Source organism: Poromitra crassiceps (genome assembly GCF_964638095.1).
Source record: "Poromitra crassiceps genome assembly, chromosome: 9".
NCBI lineage: Eukaryota > Metazoa > Chordata > Actinopteri > Beryciformes > Melamphaidae > Poromitra > Poromitra crassiceps.
This window is the reverse complement of record NC_139630.1, coordinates 46099649-46116234: the sequence shown is the minus strand read 5'-3', so window position 1 is coordinate 46116234 and position 16586 is coordinate 46099649. Positions and strand designations below refer to the sequence as shown.

The 16586-nt window shown below is 49.6% G+C and overlaps 1 protein-coding gene across 1 annotated transcript; it reads right to left on the bottom strand.

Moving 5' to 3' along the window:
- Window positions 1–847: 847 nt before the first annotated feature.
- Window positions 848–7408, bottom strand: mycn (MYCN proto-oncogene, bHLH transcription factor). The gene is made up of 3 exons (XM_083642795.1): window positions 7300–7408; window positions 6224–6896; window positions 848–3390 (listed from the first exon to the last, which is right to left on the bottom strand). Exons 2-3 carry the CDS (start codon window positions 6873–6875, stop codon window positions 2603–2605), a joined length of 1440 nt encoding a protein of 479 aa, XP_083498921.1. The 5' UTR covers window positions 6876–6896; window positions 7300–7408; the 3' UTR covers window positions 848–2602.
- Window positions 7409–16586: the final 9178 nt, after the last annotated feature.

Here is a 16586-nt window from a genome sequence, read left to right as displayed (position 1 = left end):
TAGACCATGGCAACAGCTTTCTCTTTCAGCTCTCTCCAGCTCCAGCGCCTGGCCAGGCTCCTGAGTGGCACATATTTGGGCCGGGGCCTGTGGGCCATCGGAGGCACAGAGGGAAGGAGGGGGAGAGGGGGAGGCGAGGGGGGGCTGAGCCATGTGGCTGATGTTGGTAAACAGTATCCAGCCTGTTCCTGGCAGCATCAGGGCGGGCAGACCGCGCACAACGCCCGAGATATCAGGCGCCCGGGCCACACACAGACCAGTAGACAAAAGGTAGACACACATACAGACTATTGGCTTTCATACACACGCACACACACACACACGCACGCACACACGCGCGCGCGCACGCACCCACACACACAGACGCACACGCAGGCAGAAATACACACTCACACAAATAAAAGAAAAGACTCGCGCTCGGTGTCTGCCACTCAGCAGCTGCTCCAGTTTCCATGGCAACGGCCCGAACAATGTCGGAAGAGCTGTATGTGTGAGAGAGAGAGAGGAGAGGAGAGAGAGGGTGTGTGTGTGCTCCTGTGCACTTGAAGTGTGTGTGTGTGTGTGTGTGTGTGTAGGTGTGTGTGTGGGTGGGTGGGTGTGAGAGGCTACGGAGGGGGAGCTAGCCGCAGGGCGCTGAGACAGAGAGGATTCAGAAGACACTCTTTATTTCTTTGTCAGGGCGAGTCTTGTCTTTCAGAGCGCCAAAACACATCCGAGACATGTGGATGCAAATAGAGAAATAAAGTGAGACATATGAATGGATGATGAGCATGTGCCAAAGGGCACATTTAGACAACAGAGAGATCTCTTCAATGATCGCCAGTGACAAAGGCAAGGATTTGACGATGTCTATTTATTTTTCAAAATGAGGTATTTCAAAGTGCTATGAGTTGCAGCACTAAATGTACATTTTAAAAAGGAAAAAACAAACATCTTATATCCGTTTACCCAGTTCTATGCACCCGATAGTTACAAATATAAACAAAAGGGGAGATAAGAGAAAGAAGAGGCCAGGTACATGAGGATAGAAGACATTTTCTGTACAAAAGAATGATTTGATAGAAGGGAAAGAACGACAAGATAAAGTGATATCTACTGAGAACTCATTTTCATACGAAAATATAAGTATCAAATTTAGTATGTATCAGGTTCACACTAAAAGCATAAAGGTGTGTAGAATTAGTAATATGGTACAATACAAAGGAGGAGAGAAGGGGAAAACAATATATTGTTATATTACAAAGTTTCACGACTCTCAAAAATCGAGGCCTTACAGTACTTTTAAAGGTATATAAACTTCCAGTCTAGTTATTGGCAGCTTCCTGACATGTATAAAAACCCAAAGACAAAATGTATTACAAAACAAGGCAGATCATCTGAGTGTATTCTGTCTGTATGTACAGTATTGTTATGTACAAAAGTGTCGGCTAGCAAGGTGCACAGTTATACATCCATGGACTTGGTTTGAGCACCAGTGTGAGAGAGAGGAGTGAGAGATAGGGAACTCTTGTAGTGGCATCGTTTGTGTGACCCATAGGTGCCTCCATCATCGTCTTCGTCTTCGTCGCAGTCTCTTCCGTTTCCGCAGTGGTGAAGGCAAAGTGAGCGTGCACTGCTTCTCTAAGTGAACTCTGTCTGAACTTTGAACTCTCCAAGCAAAGTGCCCTCTAACACCCTTTATCCCTGTGGGAGTCACCTGATTTCCAGGCTGGTGTCACAGTGAGTACAAAAAACAAACAAAAACAAAAAAAAACAAGATACAATTAGAAATGATATAAAAGCCAGAGGAAGGGAAGGCAAAAAGAGGCGTGTCCTCTGCGCTCCTTTCGCCCTCCTCATTCGTTTCTCTTTCTCTTTTCTTTCCTCAATGTGACCGGATTGAAAAAGTAAACCCTAAACATTCTTAACGTCAACAAATGTGCAAAGAAAGTGGCGGCAGTGAAAGTCCGAGTGTCCCTCCAGCACTGCCCCCCCGCTCCGTGTTTCAGATGCGTGTACAGAAGATATGCGGGCCTATGTGTGTGTGTGCGTTAAGTGTCATAGAGTACCACAGGGATGACCTGTTTTTGTACGCCGACGCGGAGCTTAGCATCGCACTCGCTTCCCCCGTCTCAAAGCCAATGGGATTTCTGTATGGGGATTTTGGTTAGATGCCTGAAATAAGGTCTGTGCTTAACAGACGTTTATGAAACTGCAACCTTTGTGTTCAGCAAGATCATCTTCACGAATGACCACTGTTATGATTTTTACGTAACGTAAAATGCGATCACCAAAAATCGCCATTTTCAGAAAACGCTTCAAAAGTCATAAAAATGTTGTTCTTGGTGAAGATTGTCTTGCTGAAGACAAAGGTCTCATTTTCATAAACTTTTGTTAACCACAGACCTTCAGCCATCTCACCAAAATCCCCACACAAAGATCCCAACGACTTGCAGACGATGCTAACCTCCGTGTTCAGGACTCATTCTTGTGGCACTCTATCTGCCTATGTGTGCCTGTTTTAAAGGTGACGTGTGGTGTATCAAACAGAGAGTGTGTGTGAGGGGGGGGCCGGGCGTCCAGGGTCTATGTGAGTGTTTCTGCATTGAAGCTGGTGTGTCTGTTAGCGAGTCCTGGCCTGCTCCAGCCTGCGCGTCAGCTGCTGCCTGCGCGCCTGCAGCCTGTCCTTCTCCTGCTGCAGCCTCATCTCCTCCGTCTCCAGCGAGCTCAGGTACTCGGCCGCCTTCTTCAGGATCAGCACCTTGGCCGCCTTCTCGTTGTGGGCCAGCTCGGGCACGTGGTCGCGCAGCGTCAGGAAGCTGGAGCGCAGGTCGTTGCGGCGCTGGCGCTCCAGGATGTTGTGGTTGCGCCGGCGCTCGCTGTCCTCCGAGTCGGAGCCCCCGCCGCGCGGGCTGCTGTCCCCGCTGTTGCTGCGCTTGGAGCGGCCCCCCGACATGCCGAGGGAGCCGCAGGACGCGGAGGAAGAGGAGGACGAGGAGGAGGAGGAACAGGAGATGGTTCTGGCGGGGGTCTGTCGCGGCACACCGTCCGAGGTCTTCTGCCTCTTGGGGGGCGGCGCGGGGTCGTCGTCGGAGGCGTACGGCGAGGGCGCGGCGTAGTTGTGCTGCTGCTGGTGCACCGAGCTGCGCTTCAGGATGAGCTCCTGCGGCGCCCGGCTGACAAAGCGACTCACCACGCCCTGAGCCCCCGACGACGACTGGCCCGCCGTCTTGGGACGCACGGAGATGGTGACAGTGCCCGTGGACATGGGGGACGCCTTGGTGAGCGTGGAGCGCCTCTTCTCTACGGTAACCACGTCGATCTCCTCCTCTTCCTCCTCATCTTCCTCCTCATCCTCGTCCTCCTCTTCGTCTTCTTCATCATCATCATCATCGTCGTCGTCTTCCTCTTCTGGGAAAGAAAGAACAGCACAACGTGAGTGACTTAATCGCTCTGACACACCAAGTATTCCCGCTATGTCATCTATGTGTACCAGCAGGTGACAGGTGTGCAGATGTGTGTGTGTGTGTGTGTGTGTGTGTGTGTGTGTGTGTGTGTGTGCGAGCGAGAGAGTGGATGCAAGCAGAGTCAGAGAGAGTGTGTGGGAGTGAGAGAGCATTGCTCAATGCTGTTTGCATAGGAAGAAACCTCTTAATGCTTAGTGTCAGTCACTTCTCTGCTAATCTGCTCTGCAGGCGTTGACACGTTCAGTCTCACTGCCGACCAGACAGGCTGGATTTCTGCTTCCATTCTTCCCCTCCCTCCTTTCAAACTTCTCCTAATCTTCTCCACTGAGCGCAGACACTTTGAGTCTGATGCCTGTGGTCTGGTAGAGGCATATGAGAAACGTTTTTAAACTGAAGACTGAGCTTGAGTCGCCCACAGCTCTCGGCTCTCCATGGTTTCCCGGCCGAGCTCTTCGTCTGAATCGCTGTGCCGAGTCGAGTCGAGGCCGAACAGCTGAGACTTATCACCGCCGCCGCCGCCGAGTGGCGCCTTTGAAGATGTGAGGAAGTGGCCAATCAGGAGGCAGGAGAGTGTGAGGCCCGGTTCAAAATGCCTTTCTGTGATAATGGCTCTCATTATCAGCTCAGGAGCATCTGAAGAGTGTGGCATTTTACAGCTTACAGTAAGCCACTTCAGACAGCGCTGTAGCAGGATGCTGTCTCAACACACACACACACACACATACGTACACACACACACTCACCCACCCAGCCCCACACACACTCACACACAAGCACACACACACATACACACATACACACTCACACACACACACTCACACACTCACACACACACTCTCACACACACACACACACACACACTCTGGCACTGCCATCAAAACAAAGCCGGGCGGGCAGGCACAGCTGGGTGGAGAAGGGGGCGTGGCTGGCTTTGCCACATGTGAGGCTGTTTGGTGCAGAACAGCTCATTTAGTGGAGCTGCTGGCAGGCTTCTGTCTGACTGTTGCTTTGGAGAAATCACATGTTGAGTTTAACAGTTGAGAAGTGTCGCCCCATAAAGAGCGTTAGAACTCCTCTAGGCATCTCATTTTCTACCACTCCCTTCCATCTGCACATCATCTGATTTCCCGGGCTAATCTCGTTCACGTGCGTCCATGCAGTTCCTCTCTAATGGGCAGAGCGGGCTATATCTGCGCAGAGGAGAAACCTGCTCGGCGGCCTTTTTCAACTCCTCTCTTTGATGGGAAGGTGAGGAGCCCGTGTAACACAAAAAGAGAGGCGCGCCTTAGCGCTGCGAGCGGCGGAAGAGTCCCGGGCGAGGGCATTGTGCGCGGGATGAGTCCCGGGCGAGGGCATTGTGCGCGGGATGAGTCCCGGGCGAGGGCATTGTGCGCGGGATGGCGGGGCGGCAGGCGATCGGATCACCACCCCTCTAAGCCTGGCTGCTGGAGCGGCGCCAGGGAGACAGCTGTCGAGATGGAGCGCTTGTTCAAAGCTGTCACCCCCCTAAAGACGCAGCCAGGGCCCTCCTCCGGCCCCCTTTCTTCTCTGCCCCCGGTCCAGTCGGTGGGGGTGTTTTGGCAGCGCTGGCTGAGCCTGCCCCCTGTGCCAAGCTGGACGCCTTTGTACTACTGTTTCACAGCGAAAACACACTGATAAGGACTCGTGACTGTTTGTTTAGGGGAGACGCCGACAAGGAGAGACGGCAGTTGAAGTCTTGAGCCGATTAAACGCAGACAACGCTCATTTCCCAATCTAAAGCCTCTTCTTCAGTGCATTACCCCTGAAGAAGAAGCACTCAAATACGCTAGTTCCTGTCTGCGCTCATCTAGTGACTTTATAGCTACCTAAAGGTGCCAAGCACTCACACTTGTGCTTTTGTAGAATTAACCCTCAGAGCACTCGGGTTGTTCTTTGTGTATTTTGCTCATCACTCAGCTTGCCTACATCCCAACTCCAGGCAGCAGTTCACTTCACACTAAAGGATGTGACAGCAATTTCTCACCCACTGCGCACAAATGGCCCCTTAATCCATGCGTAATCAAAGCCTCCACAGAGCCATGAAACACACACTTTATCAGCTCATCTGTTTATTTAGCACCTTCTCCACTACCAGTGTTTATCTTGCCCCAGACAACGTGGCTGGGGTGCAGTGTGTGTGTGTGTGTGTGTGTGTGTGTGTGTGTGTGTGTGTGTGTGTTGTCTTTTTGTTTGGCTCCGATGCCAACTGAGTTCAGGCACACAATTCCCCATTTTACTGCCATCTGCCGGATGAAGAGCCTGCTGATTACATAAACCTCGCTCACTGTGTCACTACTCCAGTGTGTGTGTGTGTGTGTGTGTGTGTGTGTGTGTGTGTGTGTGTGTGTGTGTGTGTCTGGAATGTAACAAGGTAATCCGATTCTGGGCCAGTCATATGAACAAGCTCCAATCACCCCAATTAGGTGGGGGTACTGCAACTATAATATAATAATACTACTACTACTACTACCGCTAATACTACTACTACTACTACTACTACTACTACTACTACTACTACTACTACTACTAATAATAATAATAATAATAATAATAATAATAATAATCATCATCATCATCATGATCATCATCATCATCATAATAATAGAGAATAATAAATGAATAAAATAATAATACTGTAAGCCTTAGCTGGGTTTGGGGTGTAAATGATATCTGGTGATGGTTAGGTTTTGCAGCATCAGCTGTTCCAAAAAACGCAAACAAAGGTTTTTTTTACGCATCTATCTCCAAATGCTTACCAGAGTCACTGGGAGCGCTTTCGTGGGCTGTGGAAGTGGGTACGGTCACTGCTGAGTCCCTGCTGCCGCTCCTCTTGTGGAGCGGGAAGGGGAACACTACGGCGGGGTCCACGCACTCTGACCCGGGGCTGCGGCTCACCACCTCGGGTGCCTTGAGTGCGGGTGCGCACACGCTGCTCCTGCTCCCCGCCGCGGCCACGGTGGAGATCGCCTTGCCGAGTTTCTCTGTGACCACCCGCTCCAACTTTTCCCTGGCGGAGAAGCCGCTCCACATACAGTCCTGGATGATGATGCTGTTGGGGTTCGTACTATCCAAAGCGGAGCCGAACAGGTCCCCATCGTCGCCCGCCCCCCAGATATCGTCCTCGGGCAGCAGCAATAGCTCGGAAGCCCAGTCCAGCGGGTCTGCTAATCCGAAGCCCAGGGGGTCTGCGTCCGCCCCGGAGGCCATCGATGCCGGCTCCCCCGGTAGCGCAGCGCGGCTCGGGGAAAGGGGCGGAGTGGGCAACAACTCGAATTTCTTCCAGATGTCCTCTCCCGGTGGCGCAGCGTCGGGGCCACAGAAGTAGAAGTCGTCCTCGACGTCCGGGTAGAAACATGGTTGTAGGGAGTCAAACTCCAAATCGGAGTTTTTACTTATGATCGCCGGCATTCTATCCCGCAATCGGAAAGCCTGCAAGGGAACAAAGATACTTTAGTCGCCCATAGTGAAACAGCGTCTCTTCCCGTTCTCTCTCTCCCCGCGATCACACCTGAAAACTACGCATGACTCCCAAGCCCACACACAGACAGACACACAGTCTGCTCCACTAAATTCCACAGGCACTCCTCTGTGGCGCTTACAACCACACACATCTCAAAGGAGAATGTGCGTAAATGTGACCCTGACTCACAAATAGTCGCCAACCACTAACTTACGCCAGTAAAGCTGATTAGGATACAAAAGGCATGTGTGCAGCAAAATAAACGGAATGACAACAATTCAGTGGTAAAAGAGACCGGGCTATGTAGAGGAAAACGCGAGAAAATAAAGCCGTGCCATTCCCCCCACCCTCCTGAAATCGGGAGATGCTCACCTTGTCCTGACTTGGGCTGATGATGATGATGTGTTAAACCAAATATTTTCGTCTCTCTCTCGCAGTCAGTAATACAGCCGCTAGATTTAGAGCAGTCATCTACTTTGGGAGCACAGACAGTCGTCTGACACACATTGCGCCTGGTTGCAGAGTGTTATACACTGCATCTGAGAGGAGAGGAGAGGAGACTCCTCCCTCCCGGGCTGGGGGGAGGGACTGTCGGGCTTTGGGTTTGATGCGGCGCGGGAGACAGACAGACTGGCTGGGAGCTTTCTTTTCCCTATCTACTTTCAAGGTGAATCGAGGAATAGCCTAAATATATACAGAGGGGGGGGGGAAATCTCACTTTATTGATAGCCATAGGGAAAATTGTCTTTTCTCTTACCCCGTTCACACACAGCGAGGTCAAACCAAGGGTATATAGAGCAGAGCAGACCTGTCCCTGGAGGTTGATTTTTGCTCAAGGGCACTACAGCAGAGTGGAGGCTCGCCGACCCCGGGGCTTGAACTTTCCAGTTGAACAACACTCCGCCAATTATTCCACATGAATCTGTCACTATTATTGTTTTTATATTATTATTATTATTATTAATAATAATAATAATAATAATAATATTGTTGTTGTTGTTGTTGTTGTCGCCATTATGTTGCTTTACATAATCTTTTTTATGTAACTGGATGTTTTCACAGACTAATCAAAATGCTATGAATTTTGATAGTAAAAAATAATCACATAATAATTAGCCTAACAGCCTAATAATCAGATCCAATCCATATGAACACACATAGGCTTATCGTTACATTGAGATGATCTATTTGTTCTATAGGCTACATTAGTCGTCCTCAAAGCCCATTCCTCTTCTCTTGCCCGTCCAGCTCTAATATCATTTTCTCTATTGTCTGAAGGCGCTCATCTACCAGCATCCCAGGATGAAAGAGTCGGGCGCACTGCGCCCTCCTACGGACACATACGGAACAGCAGGTAGAGAGGCGCACAATGCACCATCACTATGCTGGGTCAAGCCTGTCAGACAAAGACAGAAACACACCACAAACATTACCCGATTTTCTCCTTCAAAATAAAAGCACCAATTCTCTCTTGGAGGGAAGATAGAGCAATTTTGTGCTGAGCAGCATAATCTGGCATGCTTCCAAATTATCTGGGTAAAATTTTGAAATTGCCATTTTAGGCTATATCCATGTGGCTGTGAATGTATGCTGCAGAAAGGACATTTTGTAGATAGAAACAAAGAATAGTGATTTCAAATACCCCACTCGGAATACATTTTCACTTTTGTCGTTTATTTTAGTCAAAATTGCAAAGCAACAGGGCTTTATTTTGAAATTTGTATCCGGAAGTGTTTCTATTTTAATGTTGCTGACTTGACAATGGTCCATAAAGCAGAGAGCGGTCATGTCAGTCGATTAGGAGGAATGGTTATTTATTTATTATTTTATCAGGGTAGGCGCAAACATAATGATATGATCGCTGTGGGGCTCAACCTCCCGAGACAATGGGCTGTATGAGTCAGGCGCGTTCAGCTGTCTCCGGGATAAGACAGGATCCGAGAAGAGCCGTGTTACGTAACCGCAAGCGGTGGTTGTAGCCTGGAGTCATTCCCATTCCCTTTCCTAATGACAGCTTTGGAGGAATGGCGCATCTGTAATTATGCGCGCAGGCACAGGCGCACACACAGGCGCAGGCACAGGCGCACACACAGGCGCAGGCACAGGCGCAGGCACAGGCGCACACACGGTGCATCATATTGACTTTCAGGGAAAACGGTCACCAAACGGATTCCACTTCCCGTTTTCCAGCTAGACAAAAGAAACCATAAAAACAAAGACTTAAAGTTTTCATAGGCAACATATTATAACCCGACAAAAATACGTCTCTTATTTCTACACCTCTATTCTACAAGCCTTACCTATAGTAAAATTTACTATAACAGCAACATTATAAACTAGGATATTAGCTTAGATGATTATTATAACATTATAATCATACCTTAGGAGGAAAACACACACACACACACACACACACACACACACACACACACACACACACACACACACACACACACGCGCGCACAAACAAAGCATGATGAGATCACCCCAAACTCACTTTTGCATTCCACAGACATATTTCATCTCCCTATAGGAATATGATCATAGTGATTTTTGGTTGGGGGGGGGGGGGGGGGGGCGTGTGGGGAACTGAAATGGCAGCAGTCAGTGAAAAGTGAGCCTGTGCAGCTGTTTGGTCCTCAAAGTGGGAACGGCAGGGAGTTTCCTGGGACTGGAGAACCAGCTCCCAGGAAACGGTTTGGGACTCTGACACTCCCCACAGTCCCCCAGGCCTGCTTTCACTTTCCCAAACTACTGTTCAGCTCTGAGCCATCAGGAGCCGCTTCCTCTGTGAGACAGAGGAGAGAGTGGGAGAGAGCCCAGAGAGAGAGAGAGGGAGATGTTGTTGTCCAGTGAGCCCAGAGAGAGAGATGTTGTTGTCCAGTGAGCCCAGAGAGAGAGATGTTGTTGTCCAGTTAGCCTAGAGAGAGAGATGTTGTTGTCCAGTTAGCCCAGAGAGAGAGATGTTGTTGTCCAGTTTGCCCAGAGAGAGAGATGTTGTTGTCCAGTTAGCCCAGAGAGAGAGATGTTGTTGTCCAGTTAGCCCAGAGAGAGAGATGTTGTTGTCCAGTTAGCCTAGAGAGAGAGATGTTGTTGTCCAGTTAGCCCAGAGAGAGAGAGAGAGAGAGAGAGAGAGAGAGAGAGATATGTTGTTGTCCAGTGAGCCCAGAGAGAGAGATGTTGTTGTCCAGTGAGCCCAGAGAGAGAGATGTTGTTGTCCAGTGAGCCCAGAGAGAGAGATGTTGTTGTCCAGTGAGCCCAGAGAGAGAGATGTTGTTGTCCAGTGAGCCCAAAGAGAGAGAGATGTTGTCCAGTGAGCCCAAAGAGAGAGAGATGTTGTCCAGTGAGCCCAGAGAGAGAGATGTTGTTGTCCAGTGAGCCCAAAGAGAGAGAGATGTTGTCCAGTGAGCCCAGAGAGAGAGAGATGTTGTCCAGTGAGCCCAGAAAGAGAGAGAGAGAGAGAGAGAGAGATGTTGTTGTCCAATGTCCAGTGAGCCCAGAGAGAGAGAGATGTTGTCCAGTGAGCCCAGAAAGAGAGAGAGAGAGAGAGATGTTGTTGTCCAATGTCCAGTGAGCCCAGAGAGAGAGATATGTTGTTGTGCACTGAGCCCAGAGAGAGAGAGAGAGAGATGTTGTTGTCCAGTGAGCACTGGGTGAGGACAGGAAGTACGCATGTTTCATATGATGCAACAGAAATATAAACCTGGATACGAGGAATAGCTCCCGCAGTGTTTCTTGGCTGAACCACTGGTGTGTGTGTGTGTGTGTGTGTGTGTGTGTGTGTGTGTGTGTGTGTGTGTGTGTGTGTGTGTGTGTGTGTGTGTGTGTGTGTGTGTGTGTGTGTGTGTGTGTGTGTGTGTGTGTGTGTGTGTGTGTGTGCGTGCGTGCGTGCGTGCGTGCGTGCGTGCGTGCGTGTGTGCGTGCGTGTGTGTATAGAGGGGGCGGGGGACTTCAGAGTCTGCTTGCTACTACATATTCACCCTCACCCTGAATCAAACCCAAATTACAGAGCAACTGCTCCAATGTTGATCTGATTACTATGATCTGATTACTGTGTTACTCTCTTTTTGTTTTGGATTCAAATCAGTCAAAACAAGATATTTTCATATTGTATGCAGCTTTACTATAGAACACCATCAGGTTTGAAGGTGTGAATGTGAGCAGGTGGAGTGTTATATACACAGGTGTTGGGGCTATGAACCTATTGGAAACTGTCAATGCTGTCATCATAATTGAAACACCTTGAAACACGCACACAAACCTACTTGTATGTACACAGTGTCTCAGTGGTTAGCACTGTTGCCTCAGAGCAAGAAGGTCCTGGATTTGAACCCCGGGCCATCCCCGGTCCTTTCTGTGTGGAGTTTGCATGTTCTCCCCGTGTTTGTGTGGGTTTCCTCCGGGTGCTCCGGGTTTCCTCCCACCCGCAAAGACATGTATGTTAGGGTTAATACTCCTGACAGACAGACAGACAGACAGACAGACAGACAGGTGTAGGCGCGTCAGAGGTGGACCCCCACTGGCGTCTTTGCCTGTTGTTGTTACGACAATGCCGGAATGCCCAGCAGTTCTCCCCCCCCCCCCTTCCCTCTGCTGGCCTGGGACATGGATGGTGCCCCCCCCCCCCCCCCCCACCCCCCTCTGCTGGCCTGGGACATGGATGGTGCCCCCCCCCCACCCCCTCTCTGCTGGCCCGGGACATGGATGGTGCCCCCCCCCCCCCCCCTCTCTGCTGGCCCGGGACATGGATGGTGCCCCCCCCCCCCCCCCCCCCCCCCCCCCCTCTCTGCTGGCCCGGGACATGGATGGTGCCCCCCCTCTCTGCTGGCCCGGGACATGGATGGTGCCCCCCCCCCCCCCACTCTCTGCTGGCCCGGGTGGTTCCCCCCTCTCTGCTGGCCCGGGACATGGATGGTTAAGCAATTGGGCCAGTTGTGATAAAAGATTCATAAGTTGCTGCAGTGTTTGAGATGAAAAACAAGCTGGCTGTGAGACCTGGGCTGGGTCAGAGAGCACGCACGGCGCGCCAATAAGCCGTGGCAGACAGGGACATGAACGGGGCCGCCACAGAGTGTGTTTGATGGGAGTGTGTGGTGGTAGCTGGGGGTTGGGAGGCGCTGTTTTTGTTGTCTTAGCCTTGTTTCCATAGTAAACACATCAGAGCAAGTGTATGGATACAGCAGTTGCAGCAGTCACCACACCCACTGACACAGCACATATTCAATGGCTGCACATTTTGGATGACATGACACTGACTCTCTCTCTCTCTCTCTGATGAGTGTGATGAGTGTGATGAGTGTGATGTGTGAGTCCACATTTGTCCGAAGGAGCCTGATTCGAGTGCCAATCTCACAGTCGCAAAATGTGGTCATGAAACAACGATCGTTCCATTCCGGCTATATGGGGGTGCCGAATGTCTGATCGTACACAGAATTGCTTGGTTTCTCCCAAAATATCGTGATATAACTTATTTTGCTATAAGCCTATTAATACCGTAAAACCAAGTCCCAATTAAACAAACAGATCAAACAAGCTCATGCCAATGGATTTTCTGATTGCCAGGTAGTCTTATTAAAAGAGAGAAAAAGAAAAAAAAATCCAAATCCGATTGGACTGACAGAATTGTGAGTGGGGTACTAACAGCCATAGAGTGTGATGTAAGCTGATTTGTATCCCTAATCGTGCTTACAAGTTTCATTGTAGCCATTTAGCTGGCAGAGAGTATGAGTATGAGGACCACAGTCAAATAAGCTGAAATTCCTCGGTCAGTGACTTTACAAGCAACCAGTTGCAAAGGAATGCACTGGTCTGAGTTCTAATGCCCCGACAATGCAGGAAACAGAATAACCCGTGACCCCACAAAGATCTTTTTTCTCCTTTCAGAATGTGCTTCTTTGGGACGTAGTCGGGCTGATTCCATGCCAGGTATCGGCAGAACCTCTCTCTCTCTCTGTGACATGACAGCACTTCTTTTGTTTTATATCTTTAGGCAATTATTCTGGTGTTTGAACATGTAGGCTCGTCCCCAGGATCTGAGTCACCCACGTCTGTTGAGCAACTATCGCAGCTTACTATAACATGGCTTTCAAATTAAGCAGGGTCAAACATTTTACAGGCTGCTCAGAATGCCTTTGGAAGGCGTTTGGTCCAAGTCAAGCCACAAGACGACGGTGTGGTCTTGGTCACAGTCTGATAGTTTGCCAGAAGAACAGTCTGTGTATGACATTAGCTCTTCTTCTTCTTCTTCTTTAATCATGTCTGCAGTCAGATTCCACAGTGGCACCTCCTCCTCAAACAAACACGACTCCAACAAGAGACCGTGTTTTCCCCCGATGCAGGACCATTAGATTTCTGCTCCAGCGAAACCCTCCACCCCGACGCAGAGAAACCCTCCACCCCGACGCAGAAACCCTCCACCCCGACGCAGAAACCCTCCACCCCGACGCAGAAACCCTCCACCCCGACGCAGTGGAACCTACGTAACCCCCCCACCCCCCCCCCCCCCCACCCCGACGCAGTGGAACCTACGTAACCCCCACCCCCCCCCCCCCCCCACCCCCGACGCAGTGGAACCTACGTAACCCCCCCCCCCCCCTCCACCCCGACGCAGTGGAACCTACGTAACCCCCCCCCCCCATCACCTTCACCCCCCCCATCACCTTCACCTCACCCCAAACTAAAGCAGGCATTAGCTTTGATCCCTAAAGCCACTTAACAACAGCCCAATGAAACCATCAGCCTCACTCACGGCTTCAGTCCTACTTTGACCCTCTAACACCAAACTCTGTTTAGAACTCTCTGCATCGCTTCCTCAAGGATAACAAGGTATCATTTATTGTACCAGAACACTTTCATAAACATAGAAAAGTATGTTAAAGTCGAACAAATTTTTTTATCAGATTTACCCCCATTTTCTCCCCAATTGTATAGCTTGGCCAATACCCTGCTGGGTGGTCGTTGCTCCACCACCTCTGTCGATCTGGGGAGAGTTGTAGATTAGCACATGCTTCCTCCGATACATGTGCAGTCGCCAGTCGTTTCTTTTCACCTGACACTACTACTACTACTACTGCACTACTCGGATGCCCCGTTAAAGTCATTTTGATAGACTTTGTGTGATTAACGACAGCAGGCTCTGGGGTCATTAGGTTACTGTGGGTGGTTATGGTTACAGTATGGGTATCCTATGCATGTGGAATCTGACTGTACATGATGATTCAGGTCAAAAGAAGCCCTTCATGTTGATTATTTGCTGGCAGAAGTGACTTCATGAAGGTTTGGTAAGACACAAACCCTTGTAGAGGAAAGCAGGAGCGAGTTGCAACAACACCCTCAGGAATTTGTACCACATCTTAATGACAATATTTCAACGGAGCAACGCCGGCAAAGCATTTTTCACAGATTCTAATATTATTTGGAATACAGGCCTATATCAAATATCATGTTCACAAAAGAAGGTTATTTTCCCATGTAGTCTATTTTCGGATGACATTTTCCCATCGATTCTATTTTGGGAAGAATAAACTTGTTGAGGAAGTATTGTGGCCTTTTAGGACTTGTCTCGCACGGTTCATATTGGGTCTTTGGAGTGGCAGACGTGCGCCTCAGTTAGGGGAAGTGGATTCTGTCTTGTTACATCTTGCCTCCAAACCATACCTGCCTGTGTTTAGGTATGCCTACAGGTCTACCTGTACAATTAACGCAGCACATCAGATGATTCATGGACTGGATAAACAGCACTTTTTCCACTTGAGTAATGCTTCAGATGCGTTGCTGCCAGGATCCCCGGTGCCATCCATCCCACCCGGGCTAAAGCCTCCAGCTTCTCAATGAGAAATGTGTATATAAGATGTTTAGAAGAGCTCACTGCTCAATATGCAATGTGTTGAGTTTGGCAGCGTTTCTATGGAGAGACAGTAAGCAGCAGAGTTACACAGGGTCCTGTGTGGCTTTCAAAGCCAATTGAAGTAAACATACGATACGATACGATATACGATATACTTTATTGTCAGTTCACACTGAAATTTGTCTTGCAAGACAGCGGCAGTCCCATGCACAAACACATGACAAAGAGAACAAAACCAAAAAATACAAAGATACATATTTCAACATGGACATCAATTACAATATCAAGAAGCGTGAGGGTGGCCGCCGCCCTGTCAGCGCGCCCAGTGTATCACGCTAACCGTGGCTAGCTGTAGCGTGTCTCAGTGTGTGAGGCGGGATAGGCTGGGAGGCTGGCCAGTAAGGAAGCAGCAGATGCATTAGCTGGAAGAAGTGCAGCTACCTTCCACTGGACCAGGTGAAGAATGCGTAGAGGGATTTCACGCAGGCGGCATCCAGGCATCCGTTGTATGCGGGCCCTTCCTCAGAGATGAAACCGATATGCATGTTGAAGGGTTCTCATCATCTGCTAAAGAGAAAGTAGAGAGGAGACAACTTGATTACATGGGATGATTATATATTTTTGATGGATTATATTATGTATATCTTTTTTTTGAATTTTCTCTACAATTGTACTTGGCCAATTCTCCTGCTGTCCCAGTCGTTGCTCCCCCCCCCCCGCTGATCTGTGGAGAGTTGTAACCTAGCACACGCTTCCTCTGATACATGTGCAGTCACCAGCTGCTTCTTTTCATCTGACAACGAGGAATTTCACTGGCAGGACTAGGCGTGTGGGAGGATCGCACTATTCCCCCCAGTTCCCCTCCCCCCGAACAGGCACCCCGAGTGACCAGAGGAGACACTAGTGCAGCGACCAGGACACATACCCTTAATCCGGCTTCCCACCCGCAGACACGGCCAGCTGTTGTATGTATATCTGTTTAATGGTGTGCTGTGGTATGTGTTTTTATTCATTTCCACTGAGGTGGACAATAATGTAAATTCATTCCAATCACGCCTGTATGGACGCCTGACCAAGCCAGAGGTAACACGAGGGCTCGAACCTGCAACCCTCGTGTTGGTAGGCAGGGAATCTACCCCTGCACTACCTATGCCCAGGAAATACGCTTTTGAATGCATATTTTTCACATTCCATTACCAAATCAATGCAATCAAATGTATATATAAAAAAAGTGAAATGTACATTCTCAAAGATTTCTTTTGCAGTGTCCTAATAGTATAGATTTCTGTTTATTTATTCATTTGCATCGATCAGGTGCAGCGCGCACCGGTTCCCATTAGAGCGGAAAATGGGAGGTAATTGTGCGTCTCTCCTGTTGCATGGATCACATGACCAGTTATAGATCAAGTGCATGGATCACATGACCAGTTATGGATCAAGTCATGGCTGTGAATCAATGAGCTTGGCCCTGAAGGTGAACACCATCAGGCCGCTTGACAATCAACTGGAGGTCAATAACGCTGATGGATTCACAGCCAGGCACCGGCAATCTGATCCACTCATCCCGATCGGCCGCCAAAGCTCCGCCATCAGCTCGCCCCAAGCCGGTTGGACGCGGTGTCACGTTGAATTATGGCCCCCCTTTCTGAAAAACCTCTCCCGACTCGCCCTGGGAGAAACGTTTAGCCCGACTGTTTAAAGTGGCGCGCGTAAATTCAGCGCCGCCTGACAGCTTTACAGGCCTATTGTTGCTGTTTGTAAAAAAAATGGAGGCTTTGGTGAGTTTGTAGGGTCGTGAATCAGGGGAAGGAAG